The 23,781-nt window shown below is 31.6% G+C and overlaps 3 protein-coding genes and 1 pseudogene across 4 annotated transcripts; all 4 read right to left on the minus strand.

Annotated features, from left to right (window-relative positions):
* Positions 1-3,735: 3,735 nt before the first annotated feature.
* LOC145000495 (SUMO-conjugating enzyme UBC9) lies at positions 3,736-5,522 on the minus strand. Its single transcript, XM_078959727.1, has 5 exons — positions 5,386-5,522; positions 5,165-5,256; positions 4,398-4,525; positions 4,122-4,226; positions 3,736-4,051 (listed from the first exon to the last, which is right to left on the minus strand). The coding sequence occupies exons 2-5, from the start codon at positions 5,232-5,234 to the stop codon at positions 3,908-3,910; spliced, it is 447 nt and encodes a 148-aa protein (XP_078815853.1). The 5' UTR covers positions 5,235-5,256; positions 5,386-5,522; the 3' UTR covers positions 3,736-3,907.
* Positions 5,523-11,692: 6,170 nt separating this feature from the next.
* Positions 11,693-12,357, minus strand: LOC145000069 (18.2 kDa class I heat shock protein-like; annotated as a pseudogene).
* A 1,168-nt stretch (positions 12,358-13,525) lies between these two features.
* LOC145000071 (ubiquitin-conjugating enzyme E2 28) lies at positions 13,526-16,561 on the minus strand. 2 transcript variants are annotated; one of them, XM_078959216.1, is made up of 5 exons: positions 16,423-16,561; positions 16,196-16,287; positions 15,384-15,511; positions 15,061-15,165; positions 13,526-13,823 (listed from the first exon to the last, which is right to left on the minus strand). In XM_078959216.1, exons 2-5 carry the CDS (start codon positions 16,263-16,265, stop codon positions 13,680-13,682), a joined length of 447 nt encoding a protein of 148 aa, XP_078815342.1. In that variant the 5' UTR covers positions 16,266-16,287; positions 16,423-16,561; the 3' UTR covers positions 13,526-13,679. The 2 variants fall into 2 exon arrangements, with proteins under 2 accessions (XP_078815342.1, XP_078815343.1); XM_078959217.1 differs by having other exon boundaries at positions 16,196-16,311; positions 16,423-16,547.
* Positions 16,562-20,200: 3,639 nt separating this feature from the next.
* LOC145000192 (putative inactive receptor kinase At4g23740) lies at positions 20,201-23,538 on the minus strand. Its single transcript, XM_078959382.1, has 2 exons — positions 22,040-23,538; positions 20,201-21,017 (listed from the first exon to the last, which is right to left on the minus strand). Exons 1-2 carry the CDS (start codon positions 23,262-23,264, stop codon positions 20,386-20,388), a joined length of 1,857 nt encoding a protein of 618 aa, XP_078815508.1. The 5' UTR covers positions 23,265-23,538; the 3' UTR covers positions 20,201-20,385.
* Positions 23,539-23,781: the final 243 nt, after the last annotated feature.

The following is a 23,781-nucleotide window of genomic DNA, read 5'->3' on the forward strand; positions in this document are numbered from 1 at the left end:
ATTTCTCTTGTTTTGTGTGTGTATTTTACGAGGTCCCTAAATTTTTTCCTTGGTAGCGATCAACCAACCTTTGATTATTGTATCGTTGGGTTGCCACACCGTCAACTATGGTGAGCCTTCCTTTGGTTGTTCTAGGGTGCCATCGATGAAGCCAATCATGTTCTTCGCAAACAGAAAATCATTGATATCTCTAGACCAATATGCAGAGTTGCCATCATTTAAGGTTTCGTTAATATGTAATTGTCGAGGGTAATCATTTGGATGTATATATAACGGAGAGTTATGATCATTGGATGGGTTGGTGGATGAACTAGCTTCTGCTGGTCCAATCATGGTTTTCTAGAGTTTTCAAACGGATCAAGACACTTGTTCTAATACCATAAAGAAAATGGAAATAGGTTTGATGGGAAGAATTGGGTTCCCAGATGATTATTATTGAAGAACTAAATGAGGTATTTATACAAGAAGATGCTTTGATAGCAAGCAATAATAAAATAAGGAAACTAAATCTATCGTACTCCGAAATGGATAGATACAAGAGATATAAGTTAAAATAAACTCCTTTAAAAGCTAAGTTAATACCTAAGCTTAGATATAGAATCTTTTAAATGACGTAGTTTTAAACAAAACAAATACAATTTCATTTTCTCTTAATTTTGTTTTAATAGAATAGCATTGAATTGAGTTAAATTATGGAACGTAAAAGATCAACTATATATCTTTTTTATGGAAAAACACCATTGAAGTTTCTAGGGGAAGTAAACTTTTTAACGAATATAACTTAAACGTTTTGTCCTTCAATTGAAAAGTTATATGGAATGATTTGTGAAAAGCTTGATTGAGTTATTGCATGTTCTTGTTTTCTCTTTTCTTATATTAGTTTTCTTTTAAAATTTAACATGTTTGATTAAATGGTCATGACTTTTAATGCTTTAAGTTCTTAGACACAATGAAGAAAAAAAATCATAAATTCGAACCGTTTAGTAAGTCACATGATTAAGGAAGAATAGTAAACGATATATCATGATTAGTTTTGATATATATGGATCAAAACTACATAGTTTTGAAGGTTCTATAATATAAGCTTAGATACATAACAACCACATATTCTCTAAGCCCTAAATATAAATATCGCACATATCCATCAGCTTCAAAATCGTAAAAGAAAAACTAAACCAACTTATATTCCTAATTTTTTTTTCAAGAGATGAATTTTAATATGTTATCGTCACTTTAAAGATGAAATCCAAAACATCAATTAAAGACATGATTAAGGATGGCAATGGGTATGGGTATACCGGGTTTCGTGTTTCTCATCCCCATACCCGAATCTCCATCCCCATCCCCATACCCGACCCCATCCCCATCAGAGATTAAAAATCTATCCCCATCCCCATCCCCAATGGGTAATCGGGGATTTTTCCACGTTACAAAGTTTTGAATTTTTATGAAAAATAACTCAAAATTATATATTAACCAACAAACAAAAACTAACAGAACTAATATAAAACACTATAATCACTGAATGTCTTCAAACACGAACAATAACATTTCAGGTTACAAATTAAATCATTCTTTGCAAAAAAAAAAAGACATAAAAAGTCTTCCCAAAACTATACGTTTGATTGTTAGAAAACCTTATTTATTCTAATGAACATTTGTTTATGCATTATTAAAAATAAAAACATAAATATTATATATATATATATATATATATATATATATATATATATATATATATATATATATATATATATATATATATTGGGTACCCATCGGGCCGGTTTCGGGTACGGGTATGGGTACCCGACAGGTAAAACCATCCACATCCACATCCCCATCCCCGCTTTTTATATTCAGGTAATACTCATCCCCGTTCCCATCCCCGGTCAACTCAAAGATTTACCCGGTCAACTCCGGTTAGGGTTTCGTGTACCCGTTGGGTACGGGTTTTTTGTCATCTCTAGACATGATCTGAACCACTAGGGTGTTTTGGATGGAGTTCAACTCTTCATGTTACAATAATGAGTTTAAATTGTTTTACAAATTTGTCTGTTATAATATTTTCTTAAAGCTAAAATAATTAGATTCAAACAAATAAATCTTGAAATTTTTTATCCATGTACTCTTATATTGGTAGTTACAAAGACATTAGGGAGAAGTAAGAAAAAGAGAAGTAGTACACTTGATTCCACAAATGCTTGGTAGCTTCCCTTTGGAATTCCAATAGCAACTTACATTGGGAATTCAGTTGTTATACAAGTCAAAGTTTGTTCATCAAACCCAAGATTAAATACCAACTTGGAGTTTGAGCCATTAAATTACACGAATAACATTTATTCAAATTTGATGTCCGAAAGCATTGCATTTTCAATTTTTCATCAAGGCTTTGAGCCTTTGAGTATTTCAAACCTTCCATAATCAACTAATGCTATTTTGTCTGTGTTATCATAAGTTCTTAGTTGTTTTTTTTAGGCTTCTTAAAAGTTATTGATATCATGATGTGTAGGGATGAGAATTATGTTCTATTAACATATAAATATTAAACGCATTGATGTGAATTATTTTTAATTTAATCATTCAAAATTTCAAATGGGCAAATGCAAATACCATTGAGTTTATATCATTTGTTATGTGTTTGAATTCCTTTTTGTTTTGCAATAACTTTTGAACTCAATATTAGGATATATTTTTTTATTTCTTAATCACATTTAAACTCAATATTAGGTTAACCTTACTCTAGTGAGTAGTGACTAGTATAATTTTTTTTTTCATAGGAAGTATCTTTTACGCTTTATATTAAATATGAACAATAGCGAAAATAGGCAAAAGAAAAATAGACAAAGAGTTTTTCGTTTATAGCCTTTATTGAAACATTTAAATTATTATTGTTTTTTCTTAACTGCAAGATTTTATTAGAGCACTTTTAACTTTTTAAGGGAAAAAAAAACATAAAAAATAATCAATAGACATAGATGAGATCTTTAGCCGATAAACCCACAACCAACACGTTAGGCTACCTCTTTTAATATGTTTTGCAGTTCATATTTCATAATTCATCTCTTGAATTGAATGAGTTTTTAAAAATTTTATACTTTGCACTCAAGTAATTTATAATAATTTCTTTATAATTTCATGAAAAGTTGTTACCATGTTTTATAATAGGTTTATAAATTACATTTGTACTTAAGTAACTTATAATAGTTTCTTATGTTTTCGAAATACTTTAAATACATTGAACCACCACCATATCATGTCATGTCATGGAAATACCATCAAAACTCTTGTATTCTTGAAAGAACTATAATATTATGTGTTATTATACACCGAGTTATACAATAGTTATTAATTATTATATAATATCATCTAACTTTTCCTCACATTTCACACGTTCATTTTATTGTTTTCCATAAAACCAAAATTTCAAAATTAAAAATGATTAACTAAACATTCAGATTCAAATTAACAATTACAAAAAGCAGCATACGTGAAACACATTTGACTCGTGCTATAAAAAGAAAGCCGCTTTGGATTTATTTCGCATTTACAATTACAACTAATCTTATCTTCAATTATTTTTTAGCCTTTTTTAGACCAAATCACGTTACAAATCGAGAAAGCCTGCTTCAAAAGTAAAGTTGTTATACAAATCAAAAGAAATCTCATGTCTCATCACGTTTAACCTTTTTATATTTTTTTCAAGAGATAGAATGAAAAAGCACAAGAGAGTCGAAAAACTTGAAAGGAGGTCATGTTTTATGTTTATCTTACAATTACAATTAAACCACATATATTTCACAGTTTGCATATTTCATTAAATTCCGTACATTTGATTTTTAGGAAAAAGAAAAAAAAAAGAGGGTTTTTGGTAATTTGATAGGGGTTGAGATTGAGAGAGAATTACGAATTAGCCCATGGCATACTTTTGGGTCCAGCTTCTTGCTGTGGTTTCGTACTTGTTTCTGTCTGTTTTGTACATGTGCGCGATTTCAGGGACCAACGGGTCATCCGGGTTTGGGTCGGTCAACAAGGAGCATATTGACAGCAAAACCTAATTATCATCGGATATTTATTTAAACATTATTTTTTAAAAGATTAAAAAAATATATATTACTATTAACCTTGGAGATAGTTAAAGCTGGGCTCCACTGTTCTTTTAAAATATCAAGACAAATGCTTCCGTTGCTATTGATGTTTGGGTGGAAAACCTTCGTCCTGAAAGCCACCTACAAAAGAGCATAAATGTAATTTAACAAGCGGAAAGGGGAAATACATGTATACCCTTTGCTTTTCATGCATGTATAAAAAAGTGGAGAGAAATTAAATGTTTTGTATTCGGATATGTCATATGCGAAAAGGAAATGACCATTGTACCCTTGAGGAAGGGGAGGTTTTACCTTAGGTGGCTTAAATGGATAATCCGGAGGGAAATGGATAGTAACAAGAAAGACTCCACCAGAATATGGACTATCTGGAGGACCCATGATTGTAGCTTGCCAATGAAACATGTCTTCTGCCACTGGGCCTAAAAATTAAATTTACAAAGGTAAAAATGCAATCAAGAAATATGAATTGATGATTTTCTTTTTTCATATATAGACACATAAAGATGATTAGATATTTAGATGATACACAATGTTAAACACTATAATGTTTTTTTTTTCTTCGTTTGCAATGTGATTATTTTAAGAGAAATGATAGGGGATGAGAAGTGAAGAGATTTGTGTTGTTTCTTTTTGATTTGATGGACTTAATAGGGATATGACTTAATGGAGATGGTAGACATGAAGGTTTTTGGATGATCTGATTCCGATCTAGAAGCTAAATGACATGGTATGCCGATAATGATAAATTGATCAATGATCTAATATCATATATCATCAATTGCGCAAACCTACATCACGAATTTATTCTCTCACACCTAAAACAGACGACTTTTCTCGACAGATTAGACCACCTACATCAAATTTTCAACAGAATCGCGAAGCAAAAACCTGTAATTTAGCTTTCCATCAAATCAAAGCAAAATTCTAACCGAAGAACATGTATCACCACACTAGAGGACTCTCAACGCAGAAGATTAAAGATCAAAACCAGACGTTCACATAAATAAAATAATAAAGCATCGAAAACAGGATCTAACAGATCGATATCGATGACGTACCTGCGCTGCAAGAGGTAGGAGGATCTTTCTGAAGATCCTTGAGCTCTTTCAAGATCCGCTTCGAAGCCATCGCTCAACACCACAAGGAAATCCTGGATTTTCAGCGATTTATACAAACCCTAACTCAAATTAGAAGACGTAATAGCTACTCACGTATATAACATTAGAGATCGAGGAGATAATCGAAAGAAAAAAAAAAAAAAAAAAGCAGATTCAATCACCTTGAAGATCCCCTCACCCCTGGTTATCAAGATTCCGTGAATAACCGGAGGAAAATGATTGTGTTTGTAGAAAATGGCTTTATATAGATACCCTCTTTGAGAGGATGAGTAAAACGACGGAATGTAGAAAATGGCTTTATAAAATCTGTTATTATTTTCTATAGTTGAATAAAAAAATATATATTTTTTTAAAGATATTAACATACTAGATTACTGCATGATTTTCAACTAAATTCTGTATTGCTGTGTTGTTTTATCGAAATTGTATTTTAGTTTTGGTAAAGTTAATTTATTTTTTGTTACCTTCCGGTTGTTAGCATTTTCGCGTCCAAAAGCTACGTTTTTAACGTTTATTCTCAAAACAACATTACATATGCTTTTCAGTGTGCTATGTTTGATGGGTTTAACCCAAAATTTTATTTCGAAGCCATATGTAATGTGTGTATGTAATGTATGTGTCTGAAATGTCGGGATTTTGGATGTGTTTAGTTAGGATTTTGGATATTTCTAATTCTTTCAACCTCATACGTAGGCTCATTATAATTACTTTGTTTAATGACTAAGACGTGTCATATGAAATGCCGGCTTTACCTTATTGTGAAGTAGGCAAGGGCTTAGGCCCCAATTCTAAGGGGCCTCTCGGGGGCCCTCAATGCTAAAGTTAATTCTAGTACTGAAATTCAGAAACGATTTCTATGCACAATACAAAAAAAAAAAAAAAAAATCGAAAACCACAACAAAGCAGCCTCATGTTCTTCCTTCTCGGCTTCTATTCTTCTTCTTTCTCGCCTTCAGCCTTCTGTTCTTCTTCTTTCTCACGATTGTACAAATCAGGGGTGACAGGCGCTCAACCTCAATTGAAACGATATGTATTTTCCAGTTTAGAGTTTTCCATTATCTCATTAACTGATTCTGGACAATAGCTAATTAGAATTAGTTTTTTTACACTATCCATTGTCCATTGATTATAGAATATAAAATAAGGGACCAGGGTTGGAACTTGGAATGAATTTTAGTTTTGCAGTTTTATGTTTTCTATTATCTTCTATTCTCAAGGTTGTCAAGCACAATATCAGTAAGTTATATAGCTAACATTCTCTCATGAAACTTGAAGGGAGCAGACATATATTAAATTGGTTATTAAATAATAAATCCTAATTGCCCTTTTAGGTATATTTGAACTTGTTGTGGTAAATTTATATTCCTTCAATGAAAAAATCACTTCGACCACAGGAGTTACATTTGATGATGGAATTGAAAACATTGATATTTCTGGCCCTACAATGATAAGAGTAGCAACAAAGGTTGTTAAAATCAATAGTTCAATACAAAATACTATGATATCAACAATAATGATTTCTTTATAAACTTTTTTTTCTGTGAAACGGAATCACAAGGATGTCTTGGTTGTAGTTGATACACAAGATTACCCTTTAGTTCCATAACTCCTTAAATGCAACAAAGATGACCAACAATTTAAAAGCAAACTCGTCTGGAAAGCTTTCTAACACATTGCTTCTTATGATTCTGCAATTTCTAAGTGGTTATGGAAACAGATAGAAGGAGATATGCTCTTATATTTCATTCTTCAAATTGAATTCAAGAATGTACCCTTTTGGTGTCTTGTGGTGTTAAAGATAGATCACCCACATCAAAAAGTTTATATTTTTATATAATTCATCAAAAAAATTAACTCCGATATTTATAAAGTTTTTAGTTTATTGTTGTTGATCCTAAGCCCGGATAAAAGAGGAAGGTTTATAACAATAAGTATAGTAAAGGCCAAAGGGCCCCAAAATTTTAGTTTGCTTAGAGCCCCCAGTCTGGTTGAGTCGCCCCCTGTTACAGATAATTACTTAAAAAGGTAACGAAGTTTCAAAAATAAAAAAAAATAAATAAACCATTGTCTTTTTTCAGTACACAAAATATCATTAAAGTATATTTTTTGTACACAAAATACCAACAAAGTACACATGTATTCAAATAAAATCTTATGGTAACAGGTTCCCTCAGGTAAACGGAAAAATGACTTAAAAATATAACAAAGTTTCCAAAATGTTCAAAAAATATCATTATTTTTTTAGTATAAAAAATATCTTTGAAGTATATCATTTATACACAAAATACCAACGAAGTACATATTTTAATGCTAAAAATACCATTGAAATTTCCAAAAAGTTCAAAAAAATATCATTGATGTTTTTTCAGAGCACATTTTGTTAACATCGTTGTTTCCGGATTATATAGAACACGGTCATCGGAGATTAGTCACCGTCGTACCAGTTCACACCAGTTGTGTACTCTATTTCATTCGATCACTCGATCAGTTTGTATTTAAATCCATATTTAGAAATTCTCATGACATAACGTTACACTTGTTTCTCATTTGTGTCTCTTGTGTCGCAACACTAATGAATGACTAACATTGATGTATAATATGTGCATCTATATAATGTATATATGTTTTAGGTTTGAGGCATAATTGTGATCAAGAAGCAAGAATGTTTGTAACGCCCGCGTTTCCAGGCTAGGCATTATCATTGATGTAATCGTCTAGGTTAACCATTGTAACTCTTTTTGAAGCATTAATGATGAAATATTTGAGTATTATGTGAATTATGTGTTTATTTTCTTAACTATTATAATTTAATGAATTAAGAATGAAATAAGCGTCAAAATTAAAGTGTGAGATAAGCCCGATATCTTTGCATGAAGATGTAGTGGTTGAAACAAGGATTTTGTAGATATAAAGAATGCCGAAATCCGAGTTATAACGAATAAGTTATGACCTGTTGAAGTTTCGCGACATAACCGGCGACGTTGAATGACGTCAAAAATAAAATTTACGTTAGAGCGATATTTAGCCTTAGTGATCTAAACAAAAGTCGTAGATTTCGTTAAACCAAGAGCGTGCATAAAAAGAACGCCCAAATCTGACTTCGTATAAGGAAGTTATGATTTTTTGAAGTTTCGACTTAGTAGTATGCAGCCCGACTACTCGATTTGAGACCGAGTGGTTTTTAGCTGAAATAATCTAAACGAGAATTGAAAATCTCGTTAATACTAGTGAAACGATAAAAATACAGGCGAAAACAGATGTCAGATGAAGAACTTATGAATTTATAACGAAGTTTTCCTATCCCGGCCTACTAAAAATAAATAATAAAAATAAAGTCAAAATTAGCTGACGAAGTCTAAATAAAAGTTGTAGAGCGTAGTCTCACCTACGCGTGGATATAAAGAACATTCAAAACGGAGTTCGTATGAGGAAGATATGAATTTCGGAAGTTTTATAAATAATTAAAATATATATTTAATTAAGAATTTCGGATAATATCTGAAGGAGTCACTGATCCTATCCAAACTACGCCCAGCGTAGATCTGAACGCCCAGCGTACAGCGAAGCATGACTCGCCTCGTACTCGAGTGCTCCGAAGTACGTAAGCAGTGAAGATCCGAAGCGTACGCCCCGCGTAGTTGAGCATTACGCCCAGCGTAATGCAAGGCTTCTGCCCCTATATAAAGGATGCGAAGGCAGCCGGCCATTTTGCTCCTTTTCTCTTCTCTCTCTCCTGTTTTACCTCGATTTTCGTGCAAGAAATATCCCGAAGCCCCGGTATCATTCCCGAGACCCGAAGCAAGTCATGAAGCCCCGAAGATCCCAAGAAGTAAAATTCCCAAGCCGAAGGTCTGCCCGCAAGGAGCCTGGTTTTGTGAAGATCTTCCAGATCTACCGAAGAATACTACTTCTACAAGTCGTAGTGTTGTCTGGTCATCTTCTGATCAAGTGATTGTGTAGTCACTTTCTTCTAACGCATAATTATGAAGTATTTTATATGAAATACGTGTTATGTGTATATTTTGTTGTTATATGTGTGAATGTATATTCACTTTCTTCTATCTCATAGATATGATTTATTCTCTATGAAATATGTGTTATGTGTATGTATCTCATCTGTTGTTTGGAATATGTATTGAATGAGAATGCTATGCAGGTTTTAAACTATGTATAAATATATATATATATATATATATATATATATATATATATATATATATATATATATATATATATATATATATATTATCTACTAATATGTTGGGTAGAGCATGGATAGATAGTTAATGTGTGATAAACAGATGAGAGGTCTCGATGTTGTTTTTGATTTAGTCATCTAGCGGAGTTTAGATGACGACCACAGACTTTTCTAGACAGTCCTATGGAACGCTAGCAGGTTCGCCACCTATAGGTGTTAATGAACTTGGGTGTTCATTCTTTGTACTCCATCCCCCTCATGGTTGCCCTATTTGACATATATTGCTGGGAAACCCCCGAATGCATGTGTTGTCGCCCTGATGAAATATTCTTAGACTAGATCCCTTGTGTTAGTTGTCTTAGGGAAGTAAAGTGAGAACAACGGGAATGTGTAATTGGGTTATTGTTGGTTGATGAAATTAAATGGAATCATTTATTATGGGTGTAAAACCCTATATGCTCACCAGACTTCTAAGTCTGAACCAATCAGTTTCTTTGTATTACAGGTAGTAGCGCCAGAGCATAAGTTGGATGATGTGTCAAGATATTTTGGATTATATACCTGTTGTTGTAAATAACTGTTGTAAGGTCTGTATTGAAATGTTTATGCTTTTGGTCTGTTTATCGGAACATGACATCCCAAGTATTGTAATATGATGAAAAATATATTTCTTTAAGAAATGCTTTGGTAAATCCTATTTTTATCATATTTTGTTTTGGGAACAAATTCCGCAACTATTTTAATCAAAGGATTACTCTGAAATTATTTTAAAAGCATAAATTAAACCGATCTTTTCTGGCCGTGATTTTGGGGATGTCACAATGTTTACCTAAGATTATTACCCACTTACTTCTCTTGTTACCACAAGAACGATCCAGTGAAGGAATGAAAGAGATTTGCACAATTGTTGTGAACTGATATGACAGTTCATAATCTCAGGTGATTGTGTTCTATATATTCCGAAAACAACGCAATTAACAAAAAGTATGGTATTCTTTGAACATTTTGGAAACTTCGTTACACTTTTTAAGTCATTTTTCCATGTAACTGAAGTACCTGGTTACCATAATGTTTTTTTTAACATATGTGTACTTCATTGGTATTCTGTGTACAAATAGTAACATTGATGGTATTTTTTGTACTTAAAAAAAACAATAATTGTATTTTTTGAGCATTTGGAAACCGGGTAAACCTATAATAGCCGATAAAATAGTATTTTGTATACTAAAAAAAAGATAATGGTCTTTTTTGTACATTTTTTAAACTTCGTTACATTTTTAAATCGTTGTCCCCAAACTGTACTACGTGATGCATAAAAGGAGTATGACATGTCATCTAACTGAGATTCCAAAATCGTAGTAATCTAATAATTAATATTGAGGACACGATTAAACCGGGAATTCACCCAAAAAAAAAGATAATGAATTCAAGCTCATTTAGTGAATATCCCTACAACTTATATCTTGTGTTTTTAAATATATCATATATGTATTAAAATGAGTTTGTTAAGAGGATATAACGAATCAAATTATTATACTATTTTAGATCTTTGTGTTTCTATATATATATATATATATATATATATATATATATATATATATATATATATATATATATATATATATATATATATATATATATATATATATATATATATATATATATATATATATATATATATATATGGATTAAATGAGATTGTCAAGAGGATATAAACGAATCAAACTATTATAAGTCAAATTACATAACTATTTAATATCTTTGTCTTTCAAAATATATGTACTAAAATGAGTTTGTTAAGAGGATATAAGAGTCGAACTATTATGGATCCAATTAGATAACTATTTTATATCTTTGTGTTTCTAAATATATGGATAAATGAGATTGTTAAAAGAGGATATAACGTCAAATTAGATAACTATTTTATATTGTTGTGTTTCTAAATATATGGATTAAATGAGACTCTTAAGAGGATATAACGAACCAAACTGCTATGGGATTGATTTTTCCACTTAATTTTTTTATTCTTCCACTGAAAAAAATTACATATTGACTATTATACCCCTATTTGAATTTGTAAACAATTTAAAAAAATGCAGTTTTTGTTTCCAAAAACTCATGACCAAGGCTTGGAAACTCCAAAGCGAGGCACGGCGGACGAAACACTTCTTCCCCCATGGGCTGCATCTTCTGTTGGCGCTCCTTCAACCCACAAAACAAGATTTTTATCATTTCTTCTTGATCACCCGTACACCAAACATGATGGACGAACCAAACAAAAAGACTTGAATTATTGACACACACAACAAACACAACCAACCAGACTAAACACTATACACCCTTAATCATGTATAACTTTATAGACCAGTGGGTTTTTTAAACAAAGATTTTAATGGACTTGACATATGTCTTCTTCCCTTTTTTCCCGGGTACAGTAATCGTGAGCACTCTGTTTTCCATGTCTGTTTTCACTTGATCCATATTAGCATTCTCTGGCAACGTGAAATTTCCAGTAAACTTTCCACTGGTTCATTCGAAAGGATGCCATGTATGTTTTTATCTTCTTTCACAACATTTTTCTTGCCTCTGATTTGTAGATTAATCATGTTGCTTTCTACATCCGCCTTGATTTGTTCTTTCTTAATACTAGGAAGATCGGCCTTAGATAGGGTTTCCTTCCAATCTATATGTGTGTTTACTTAAGCGTTGGTTTCCCTTGGGATATCAAACACAGATCAAATTAGGAAATCTATGAAAGGGTCATAGATTTCGAGTGAAAAAGGATCAAAGGTGTGCTTCGTCTTCCACGGAAGAAACTTGGAATAATCGACATCGTCTACTGTCCCTATAAACTTATCTTATAAACTGTTGCAAGAAGAATTTGCTTAGCTTGATCTGGTTCCGACTTCTGATGGCACTTGTGAATGGGTTTGGATTTAATATAGGTTGGAAAGAAAAACACTGCTTTCTCACTATTTAGTTTATGAATGGAAAATTGGAAATAAGAGTATAATGGTCAATATACTATATTTTTCAGTGAAAAGATAAAAAAGCTCCGTGAAAATATCAACTCCCAACTATTATATGTTAAATTAGATAACTATTTTATATATTTAGGTTTCTAAATATATGAATTAAAATGAGATTGTTAAGAGGATATAACAAGTCAAACTATTACATGTCAAATTAGCTAACTATTTTATATCTTTGTGTTTTTAAATATATGGATTAAAATGAGAATGTTAAGAGGACAAATTACAAAATTATTTTATATCTTTGTGTTTCTAAATATATGGATTAAAATGAGATTGTTAAGAGGATATAACCAGTCAACCTATTATAGGTCAAATTTGATAACTATTTTATATCTGTGTTTCTAAATAGAGAAACACAATTTAATCAATTTAATTTCCTTCTAAATATATAGATTAAAATAAGATTTTCAAGAAGATATAACGAACCCTATTATATGTCAAATTAAATAATTAGCTATGTTTGACAAAACTAACTAACTAATGCCTGGAAGTTATAATTTTTAGTTGCGGAAGGTGTTTGTCAAAAGTCAAAACCGTTTTTCAATTTTTAAATGCGTAAAATTGGATAAAAACCAAAACTAATACCTTTAAATTTTTAAAAACTTCCAAAAACCATTTGAAATAACTTTCGACTTAGAAGCTTTTCTTTTTGAACGGTGCCTAAACCATTTTTTTTTTGGAACTGCGCCAAGATTATTGTTATTGTGTAAAAAGAAATAAAAGTTCATCAAACGAACTGTTATGTTATACATTTAACTTAATAAATAATAACATCATCTGCAGTTCCAAAATAATAATAATAATAATTTCGTCTTCACATATTTATGTTTTAACCAGAGGTGGATATAGATTATAGAACACATTAAATAACGAACCAAATTGGATGTATCTCCAAACAAATGGATCAAGTTGTTTGACGCTCATCATGCTACAATATAATAATATAACAAGCACCATTTTAAGCAACCGATTTAAGTAACATGAGATTGAGTTTTCGTTATACTAAACTCAAAAATGGTTAGAAACGAAAAAAACCGATTTAAGTAAATAATGTTGGTACTCATTACCTAGCACAAATGATAAATATCTTGTCGATAAATAATAAATAAAAGCATAAATGGGATTTTTGTTACCATATATCTTACAATAACGACTTAATTACCATATTTTGAATTTTTTTAAATCCAACAAAAAAATAGAAAGAAATTAAAGTGAGGCACATCTAACCCATGGCATACTTTTGGGTCCAGCTTCGAGCTGTGGTCTCATATTTGCTCCTATCGGTCTTATACATATGAGCAATCTCAGGCACCAAAGGGTCATCCGGGTTTGGGTCTGTCAACAACGAGCATATCGACAGCAAAACCTAATAACAATAATAATACAAAAAATCTCAACTCACTTTATTTTTTTCTATCCATATACTTGCACATTTATTTTAACTTTTTTATCACACTTTCTTCATTATAATTGCATTGTGCATATATTTTCTTGACATATACTTTATTTTACTTGGCTTTTCAATGATTTTATGATGCAAACTATTCAAATTTTCTTTACAGCCTTTTTAACTCTTAAAAAAAAAAAAAAAAAAAAAAGAGTGAGATGTAAAAACGTTTTTGAACCTTTTTAAACCTCTAAAAAAATCATCGTTTATTACGTTTTTTCAACCTTCCTAGGTTGTAAAACAAAAAGTTTAAAAATGATGTAAAAAAGTTTAAAAATGCTTGTTAAAAAGTTTAAATGTTGTAAAAAAAGATTGCCAAATATGTATAAAATTTTGTGTAAAAAATCTAAAAAGTTTAGAAAGGTTGTAAAAAATATTGTAGAAAAAGTTCAAAAAAATTGTGTAAAAAGTGAAAATTTATTAAAAAAAAAAAGTTAAAAACTTTTTATAGACTTTTTACAACCTCTTTTAAACATATTTGACAAATTATTTCAAAACCTTTTATATAAACAAATACAACTTTTTTACTATTTTTTACAACTTCTTGTTAAAACCTTTTTTTTTACTATTTAAACATTTTTAACTTGATTTACACCATCTTTAAACTTTTTTTACAACCTTTTTTACTCTTTTTTAAAAAAATAGTAAGTTGTAAAAAACTTTTTGAAACTATTTAAACCTCTAAAAGAAACACCCTTTTTAAACATTTCTATTTATGTTTCAACCTTTTGCTTATGTTTTTTCAACCTTCATAGGTTATAAAAAAAAGCTTTTAAATGCTGTAAAAAGATATTGTAAAACAACTGTATACAAAGTCAAAAAATTTATAACAAAGTATAAAAAGGTAGTAAAAAAAATTTAGAAAGCTGTACAAAAATATTGCAAAACAAGTTTCAAAACAAATAAACCCTAAGTATTGGATTTGTTAGCAACTTGAATACAATTTAAACAGTTTGTTTTATAAAATCAGTGAGAATCCTTTTTTACTCATAATAACACACTCAAAATTCTTTATTGGTTGAGTAGGTTTCTATTATATGTTAAAAAAAAATGCATTTCCATTATTGCTTGGTTGTGGTTGATTGGGTAAAGATAGTGACAAAAAATAGAAAGGGCCCACAAAATAGAAAATATTATGAAACAGGGCCCCACTTACCTTGGAAATGGTGAGAGCTGGGCTCCATTGTTCCTTCAAAATATCAAGGCAAATGCTTCCATTGCTGTTGATGTTTGGGTGGAAAACCTTTGTCCTGAAGGCTACCTATCAAAGGGCATAAATGTAATTTAATCAGCAAAAAAAAATCCAAGACAATGATGATAAAAGGGCATTCATGTCTTTTACACATAGGATAGAGACACTATCACAATAACTGCAACTTTTTGTCTTGTCTTATCCAATGCATATCAAACACAGTACAACCTGTTATGTTCTTCTGTTATATCTTCAAAAAGCAAATTACATTTGTGAATGATGATTACCTTAGGTGGCTTAAATGGATAATCCGGAGGGAAATGGATAGTAACAAGAAAGACTCCACCAGAATATGGACTATCTGGAGGACCCATGATTGTAGCTTGCCAATGAAACATGTCTTCTGCCACTGGGCCTAAAATCCCATTACAGAAATAAGGGCTTACAATAAAGATCCACATTCATAAACAGAATATGATTATTTCAAATTTAGATAGTTATCGGGTGTTTAGATGCTTAAGACTCATTGTCACTTAATAGATCAGGTTTTGTATATTCTTGTGATTTGCATCTGAATTTTCAGTCCACTGAAAGGGACAGGTTACTTATCATCATTTTCAATTTCCATGAAAGAGACAGCTTATTTAGGGATATCCAATAATTGAAAAAACTCAAACTCCTGCTGTTAAAATATTGTAACTACCATTCCAGAAAAGTCATGAGATATGAAGCTTTGGTTACAGTTATAAACCCTAATCAAGGTGGATTGCGAGGGTCATCTAGAAACTAAACATAAAGAGGGTGACTGGAAATTGGAATATTGGATTATGTAATCATTTCAAGACCTCAAAGTTGCACTAAAGAGTTAACTTTTTATCAACAAACTTATACATCAATATCGTTCACCTACCTTCATAAAAAAGCAGCTTATTTACCTAACGATCAAACCATGGATCCCTAATTCTCAACCTAAATGGATAATCAAGCGCATAAAGCTTACTTACATAACAAATATAAACATATAGGACACGAATCAATATCCGAAACTTCACAAAGCCGCTAAAATCAGGATCTAAACAGATCGATAGCGATGCAATACCTGCACTGCAAGAGGTGGGAGGATCTTTCTGAAGATCCTTGAGTTCTTTCAAGATCCGCTTCGAAGCCATCGCTGATCAGGACAAGGAATTCCTAAAGTTCACAAAAGTACAAACCCTAACATAAATCAGAATACATCAAACAACGATGAAATTGCGTACATAATATAGCTATAATTCTACATTAGATACGAAATAGAAGATAAAAATCGAAAGAGGAGCAAATCACCTTGAAGATCCTCCACTTCCTGTCGCTATTAAACTTGTAACTATTCTGAATAATCGGAGGAAACTACGGTGTTTATAGAAATGGGTTTTATAAACAGATATTCTTTTTCTCTTTCAGTGGGCTCCCATCGTTTGATTCCACAAAACTTGTTTTTGAACGGAATCATGGATTTTGGTTTTAATTTTAATTGATTCGAGCGTGAATATTAGATTAACTCTCAATTTAATAATTTTTTTTAAAGAAAAGGATTAACCTTTTTTTTAATGATTAAAATTTTATCAAATCTCCAAAAATGTTATCTGCAAAATAATGATATAATCTGTAAAATTGATGATGGCAGCATTATTTGACCATTTAGCGTATGAATTGATGACATTATATGTGAAAGGGTTAAAGTTTTATTATTTTTCAGTAAAAAGTCATCTTGAAGATGTTAGAATTTGAAGAAACTTTATTGACCGTGAGAAAACAATATACATGTTATAATTTTCATGAAAGTTAAGTGTGTAATCAATATAATGACAATTTGTCTCATTTTGGTTTGAGTAATAGGTTTTACAATTTTATGCTATCGTATTAATGCAAGTTATGAAAATAAAAAATAAAAATAAATAAATAAATAATGTCATTCATGATTTTGTCACGTTTTTGTTACACAAAATATAGTAAATAATCAATGCAAATATATATTACATATAAGTGTTACATTTTTAAATGTTCGACAAAACAATACATCTTAATAAAATAAGATTTGCAAAAGATCTTTAATATATTCAGGTAATCTTAAAATAAAAAGCATGTGGCTGCTACATGCGATAAGACTAAAGGAAATAGTAACATTCTTAGTACTTTGTCACATCAGTTTTTTAAGTTTTTTTTATTGTCACATCATTTTTCCTTCTTAGCACTTAATTCTTAACATTTGATAAGAAATGGTAATACTCCTAATATTTTTTTTTCAATTAAGTTGTAGTTTTTCAAACCCAAAATAACTTAATAATTTAATATACAGTCCATAACAAACATCTATTAATGAATTAATACATTTTATTTTATATGTTATATATGATTATTTATTTAATACTTATTTAAAGAAACAATTAAAAGTTCGGTATGTTTTCTTATTCTAAATAAAATAATAATAAATAATAAACAAATTATTGGAAGTTTGGTTTGCAAATGGTCACGTATCTCACATAAAGCGGTAGTACTTCCCCATGTTTATAAAAAGCAACTAATCAGGATTAATCAAACCTTCAATTTTTTTCTTTATCTATTCTCTTTCTTCTCGTTGTTCAGGCAGCGAGTCTTCTTTGGCGTACCCCATAGCGAGAACCTAGAGGTGGTGTATAGTGAAGTGAGCGAGAGCCTTAACATGCCCACTCCTTATAACCTAAGATCAAATAATGGTCTGGCACCAAATTTTGTAAAAAAATATACTAAGAAAAACATCGATTCAATCAAGAGAAGTATTATAATGACCCGGTAAGTAAGTATTTGTCATGTAATTGATGCTACCTAGATGGCAATTTCATCTTAAAATTTCTCAAATTTTCCTTCATGCCATATCGTGTAAAACTGTCTTCTGAAACCATAGTAAGATATATATTTAAAGTCATGTTGTCGAGGCACATATTGTCTACTATCTAATGACTTTGACTAATATTTATAGGAACATAAACCTAGTCAAACAATAAATAATACAAAACTTAAAGAACCTATAATCAAAAACCGCTAAAAAGTTGTATTTTTATTTGTAAAAGAATAAAGTTATACATCTTCACCGCGCCTTAATCAATGTTCATATTAGTTGAGTGACATATGTTAAACTATAAGAAAGTAGTGGTCTATATATATCTGGATGACAAGAAGCAAAGCAAGAGTATCAAAATAAGAATCTTTATGTCAACTCGCACCCTAAAACGTCAATCAAGCAAGCAATTATTTTACCCTTTCTTGAACAAGCAAAAACCAAACCCCTAAGGGGCATTTTGATTCGCAAGATGTTTTTAGAAGGAATAAAATTTGTTAAAATAATTGGAAAAAAAAACATAACCCTTAGGTGACGTTTTGGTTTATAATCGACATATGCGTAGAGGTGTGGGTATAGAAGAGAGTTGTATGGGGTGGGATAAGGAAGGTAGGGTGTAGGCATAAGGGGCTAGGCTATTAGAAAGCAGGGGTATTTCGATTTTTTGGATTCATTGAAAGTCGTGACTACACTATCAAATTAAAGTATTTCAATGGTATTCTCGAAATCTCAATTGGATAAAATTCAATGATGTTCCAAGACAAAGAATGTGAATGTGATGATTCTTATGTGTACCAAATTAATGACCAAAAACGGCTATAACACCCTTGTCTGAAAACTGCTAGAAACTTGTCATAAGACATTTTCAAAACTGTCACGAAACTACCACTAAAACGGTTTCATGTCTGGGGTAAATCGTTAGGGTCAAAATTGTCAAGGTCAAAACTTGATCAAAATTCTTAAAGTTAGATTTCTATGCATTTTTCATAAAACAATATTAACCCAGCTAGGGGATCTGTCCCTTGGACCTCGGGAGGGGTTGTCATCCCTTGAACCCCGCTACCAGGGGCGTTGCCCCCGAACCCCCGTTGAAGCCCCTAAATGATAATGTACTTTGAATCTTGAATAAACTCAAACAAGTGTACATGCTGCACCACCCTTGTTCAATGTTTATTAAAATTGCATTCGTCAACAAATTAATTCATTATACTTAAACAATATGAGTGATGCAAATCACCAACATAAGCTTGGGCGTGTGGTTGTGAGTGTGGGGGTAAGATGGGTGTGTTCAAAATAACTTACTGAAAATTGAAGAGAATGTGACATACTACAGATATGATATTGCACAATTTTAGGCTTATGAGAGATGCATGCATTGGAAGGGAGTTGTGTTGTTGATTATCCACTAAATGATATATTATTGGGTTGTAAAGGCGGATTGTTTTTGATTCCGCTCCCACAAAAATAGTCTTTGTTAGAAAAGTCGTTCCTTGCATGGTCCAGGTGCAACCCACCGGGAAGAAATTTTTTGGGCCAACCCATATACACTTTTATGGTCAAAATCTAATACTTTACTTTGGGTCAAAAGCAAGTAACCTAAATTTATATATATGTAATTGTAAACATATTTTATTTTATTTTATTTTATTTATTTTTTATTTTCAAACTAATCTACTCTAACATTGTTTTGAAATTAATAATAAACCCTTTTTAGTTCCTATGTGAATGTAACATGATTAATATAAATTAATAATAAACCCTTATTTTTAGTTCCTATGTGAATGTAACATGATTATATTAATCATATGAATCTCAAAAATCTAGTGTATTCTCTCTTACGTATTATATTTCTTTATATTTATATACGCAACATCTTTCATGGCACGTTTTGAGCAATTTGGCTACCGCCTTTAGCTTTTATTTTTATTCTAGTTAATTTCTCAACAAAGATAATTGTTTAAAATAATGGCAAACGACACATAATAAACCACTTAGTTTTTACTTTTTATCAAAAATTAACGTAGATAAGTGACTCATTTATTCAAAAAGAATTTGACTCATCACTAAATTGACTATCACCTTATTTTTTGTAACGTGTCGTACTCATAAATTCAAAAAGAGTTTGACTGTGTCAGTAAATTTAATACGTAAAAAGAAATAGAATAAGGTCAGTAATTTAACATTTAATATACCAATAATTCAGATATTAATATGTGAAAGATGTAGAGTAAAATAAACACAACTCCATCACAAAAATAATAATTTAATTAACCACCAAACAAATAAAAAAGTAGAAATTAAAATCAAATCTTGCATACAAAACAATATCATAAAAACTTTGCAAAGATAAAACTACAACACATCAATGCCACGAAAGTATCATCCTCCAATTCATTGAGATAATGAAAGAAACTCCGGCCACCGGAGACTCATCAAACACCAGATGCCTCCATCTCCAAAGCCTCCGGCCGTGGCGGTGTTGAACTTTCCGGCAAGCCCGTCCGCCTAACACCCTCCACCATTTTAACCACCTCCACCATCTTCGGCCTCTGATCCGCCACTCTCGCCAAACAAGACATCGCAATCTGCAACATCTCCACCATCTCCTCCTCAATGTTGGGGTATTTTAGTAATTCAACATCAAAAACTTCACCCGTCCACTCTTCCCGGACCACCGAGTGGACCCACCGGACCAAATGGATGACCTCATCACCGCTAGTGGTGTGCACCGGTGACTTTCCGGTCAAAAGTTCAAGTAAAAGAACACCAAAGCTATAAACATCCGATGGTTGAGTGGCTTTTCGGGTGTCTGTAATTTCGGGTGCCCGATAACCGGCTGCCCGAGCAATTGGGGCAGCAATTTGGGACATGATTGTGGATAAACCGATATCGGAGACACATCCGTAATTTTGGGAATTTAGAAAAACGTTTGATGATTTGATGTTGCCATGAACGAGTTTTCCGCCCGAATCAGTGTGGATTCGGGCAATTCCCCGGGCAGCTCCAATGGCTGCCCGGAGACGGGTTTCCCATGTTAATGGAACCCGGTCTTCGCCTCTTTTGCCTATAAAAGTTGAAGAATAATTAGTCGACGAGAAAGAAATGTCAAGATTTGACTTTTGAGGGTAAATGGGTAATTTTTATATATTTGAAATTGACAATCGTGGATAGACGACAAACGGAAAGAACAAATGGACCAAAATATTTATAGTAAAGATTCCCTTATCTCTCACATGGATTGATTCTTATCAATCAATAACTTATTTCTCTATCATGGATAATGCAATATTCCACCTAATAATAAAAATTAAATTAAAAAACAAAAACAAAAACAAAAAAAAATTGTTTTTTCATGATTTATTCTTGAATAAGACTTGTGAGGTTTTTATCTTGAACCTTTCGGTTTCAATAAATTCTAACATGGACAGGATTATTTCGAATTGAAAAATCATAATAAAATAATTATCCATTTAATTTATTAAAATAAAAAATAGTCACGTAATTTTATACTTATCTTCATAATCAAACTCAATGCAAATGCATGTTACATGCTTCTTAAAATCTAATTATTTTGCCATTAAGTAATTAGAAAAATTATTGGATTATTACGACACCCTTCTAATCACCATAATTAAAGTATCATAATGCAAACATAATTTCATAATTAAAACAAACACATAGTTAAATGAGTTTAAAGATATTTGATTATTTTAATAAATAATCATAAAACCATAAACTATTTTTGTCCAATAATCAAACCGATTAATCAAGCACCCTTCTACAAAAATCAAGAACCATAATTAAAGCATCAAAATGCAATCAATATATCATAGCTAAAACAAGAACACAATCAAACGAGTTCAAGAAATCTAATCATTTCAACCCTAAAGCAAGAACACGATCATATTTGGACCCCAAATAATCAGAAAATCATAAACATCTTTTGTCAAACACTCAAAACGTTTATCAAGCACATTTCAAAGAAAATCAAGAACCAAAATCACCATTACCAAAACATCAAAATGCAATCATAATATCAATAATCAAAACAAGAACATGAAAATTTCAAGAGAGAAGAAAACATACCATGTAACATTGCAGCAATACTTCCTTCACCATAGTATTCACAAACAGTAAGCTTTTCATCTTTTGAATAATAATAAGCTCTTAATTCAACCACATTCTCATGTTTAATACTCCCAACAATCCCCATTTGCTGCTCAAATTCCCTTTTCCCAACACTCAATTCCTTCAATCTTTTCACTACAACCGAAGTCCCATCTTCAAGAATCGCCTTATACGACATTCCGAAAGTACCCTTCCCCAAAACCTCAGCAGAAGCTCTCAACAAATCCTCCAAATCAAATGCATAATTACACCCCTCAAAGAAAACCAATCTGTTATTCGCATCTTGGGTTCTTGAAATCGCTTTCTCGGGTGACATGTTGCCTTTTTCGAGTTTTGAAGAAATCCCATCTCGATTTGTCTTTTTTAAACAATAAATTATCCAAAAGATTGCGAAACCAGTGAAAACGACGGCAGAAATGGCTACGATTATGGCTAAAAGTGCTTTTTCGTTTAGCTTTCCGCCGTTTTTAGAGGGGGGGTTTGGTTTATGCGTCGGCATAACGATTGGGACTTCATCGGTTGAATAGATTAAAGACAAATTGTTGCCGGAAAACACTGATTTTGGAAACTTGTGGAGTGATTTTGGGACGACGCCGGAGAGTTTATTGTTTGATAGATCGAGAACTTGCAAATTTTGCATACCCAAATCAGGGATTTCACCAATGAGTGAGTTATTAGCGAGATTTAAAGCAGAAAGATGGGTTAAATTGGAAATGGAACTGGGAATTGACCCTTTAAATTTGTTGTTTGAAAGATTAATAATGGTTAGATTCTTCCAAACGGAGAAATCAAGAGGTAATTCACCAGAAAATTGGTTAAATTGAAGGTATAATAACGACAAGTTCTTGAGGTTATAGAAGTCAGAAGGAAAAGTGCCAGAAATACCATTGGATCTGAGGCTCAAGATCTGTAAAGCTGAGAGTCTGCTAATGGTGTTCGCCGGAATGTCGCCGTGAAACCCAACTCCGGGGAGCCGGAGAGCAACAACACGTGACCCATCTTCATTGCACGTGACTCCAGTCCATTGATTACACACAGTACTTGAGTTTGAATCCCAATTTAGTGAACGTGAGTGAGGAAAATTGTTCATGAAATCCAATAATGCTCTTTTGTCATCTTCAACGACAATGGCGTTTGCTCCAAACCAGAGCAACCCCATTAAACAGAGCTTGAAAATCTCCATTTTTTTAAACAATTTCTGAACGAAACTCACAGAGTGATAAATACAAGCTGAAAAAAGATAAAAACCTAGTGAATCAAATCGAAACCCATTGAAGGAAAAGGTGAAAAATGTCGACTTTTTTTCAAAAATGGCGAAGAACACAACAAACCCACATGTAAAAAGGTTGTGAATATTAAAAAACAAGTGAAGAAAAAGTGAGCGATTGTTGAGAGAAAATGGGGTTTAAAAATTGGAGGATTGTTGAAGGCGAAGGGGGTCTGAATTGGGAGGGGTGATTTTTAATTTAAAGTAAAAGGGTTTAGAAACAGCAGCACAAAAAACAGAGCTTTTACTTTTTGTTGGTTGTATTTTTGTTTGTTTCTTCTTTAACTTTTGGGTAAGAGTTGGAGAATCAAGAATTTCATCTGGAGGAGGAAAAACAGTAAAAAAACAATCAACTAAAATGGAATATTTTTTTAATACATTTGGAGCTTCAAGATCGATTCCATTAATATCCCCGAAACTGATATAAATACTA

The sequence above is a fragment of the Lactuca saligna genome, chromosome 6 (assembly GCF_052625555.1).
Source record: "Lactuca saligna cultivar CGN05327 chromosome 6, ASM5262555v1, whole genome shotgun sequence".
Taxonomy (NCBI): domain Eukaryota; kingdom Viridiplantae; phylum Streptophyta; class Magnoliopsida; order Asterales; family Asteraceae; genus Lactuca; species Lactuca saligna.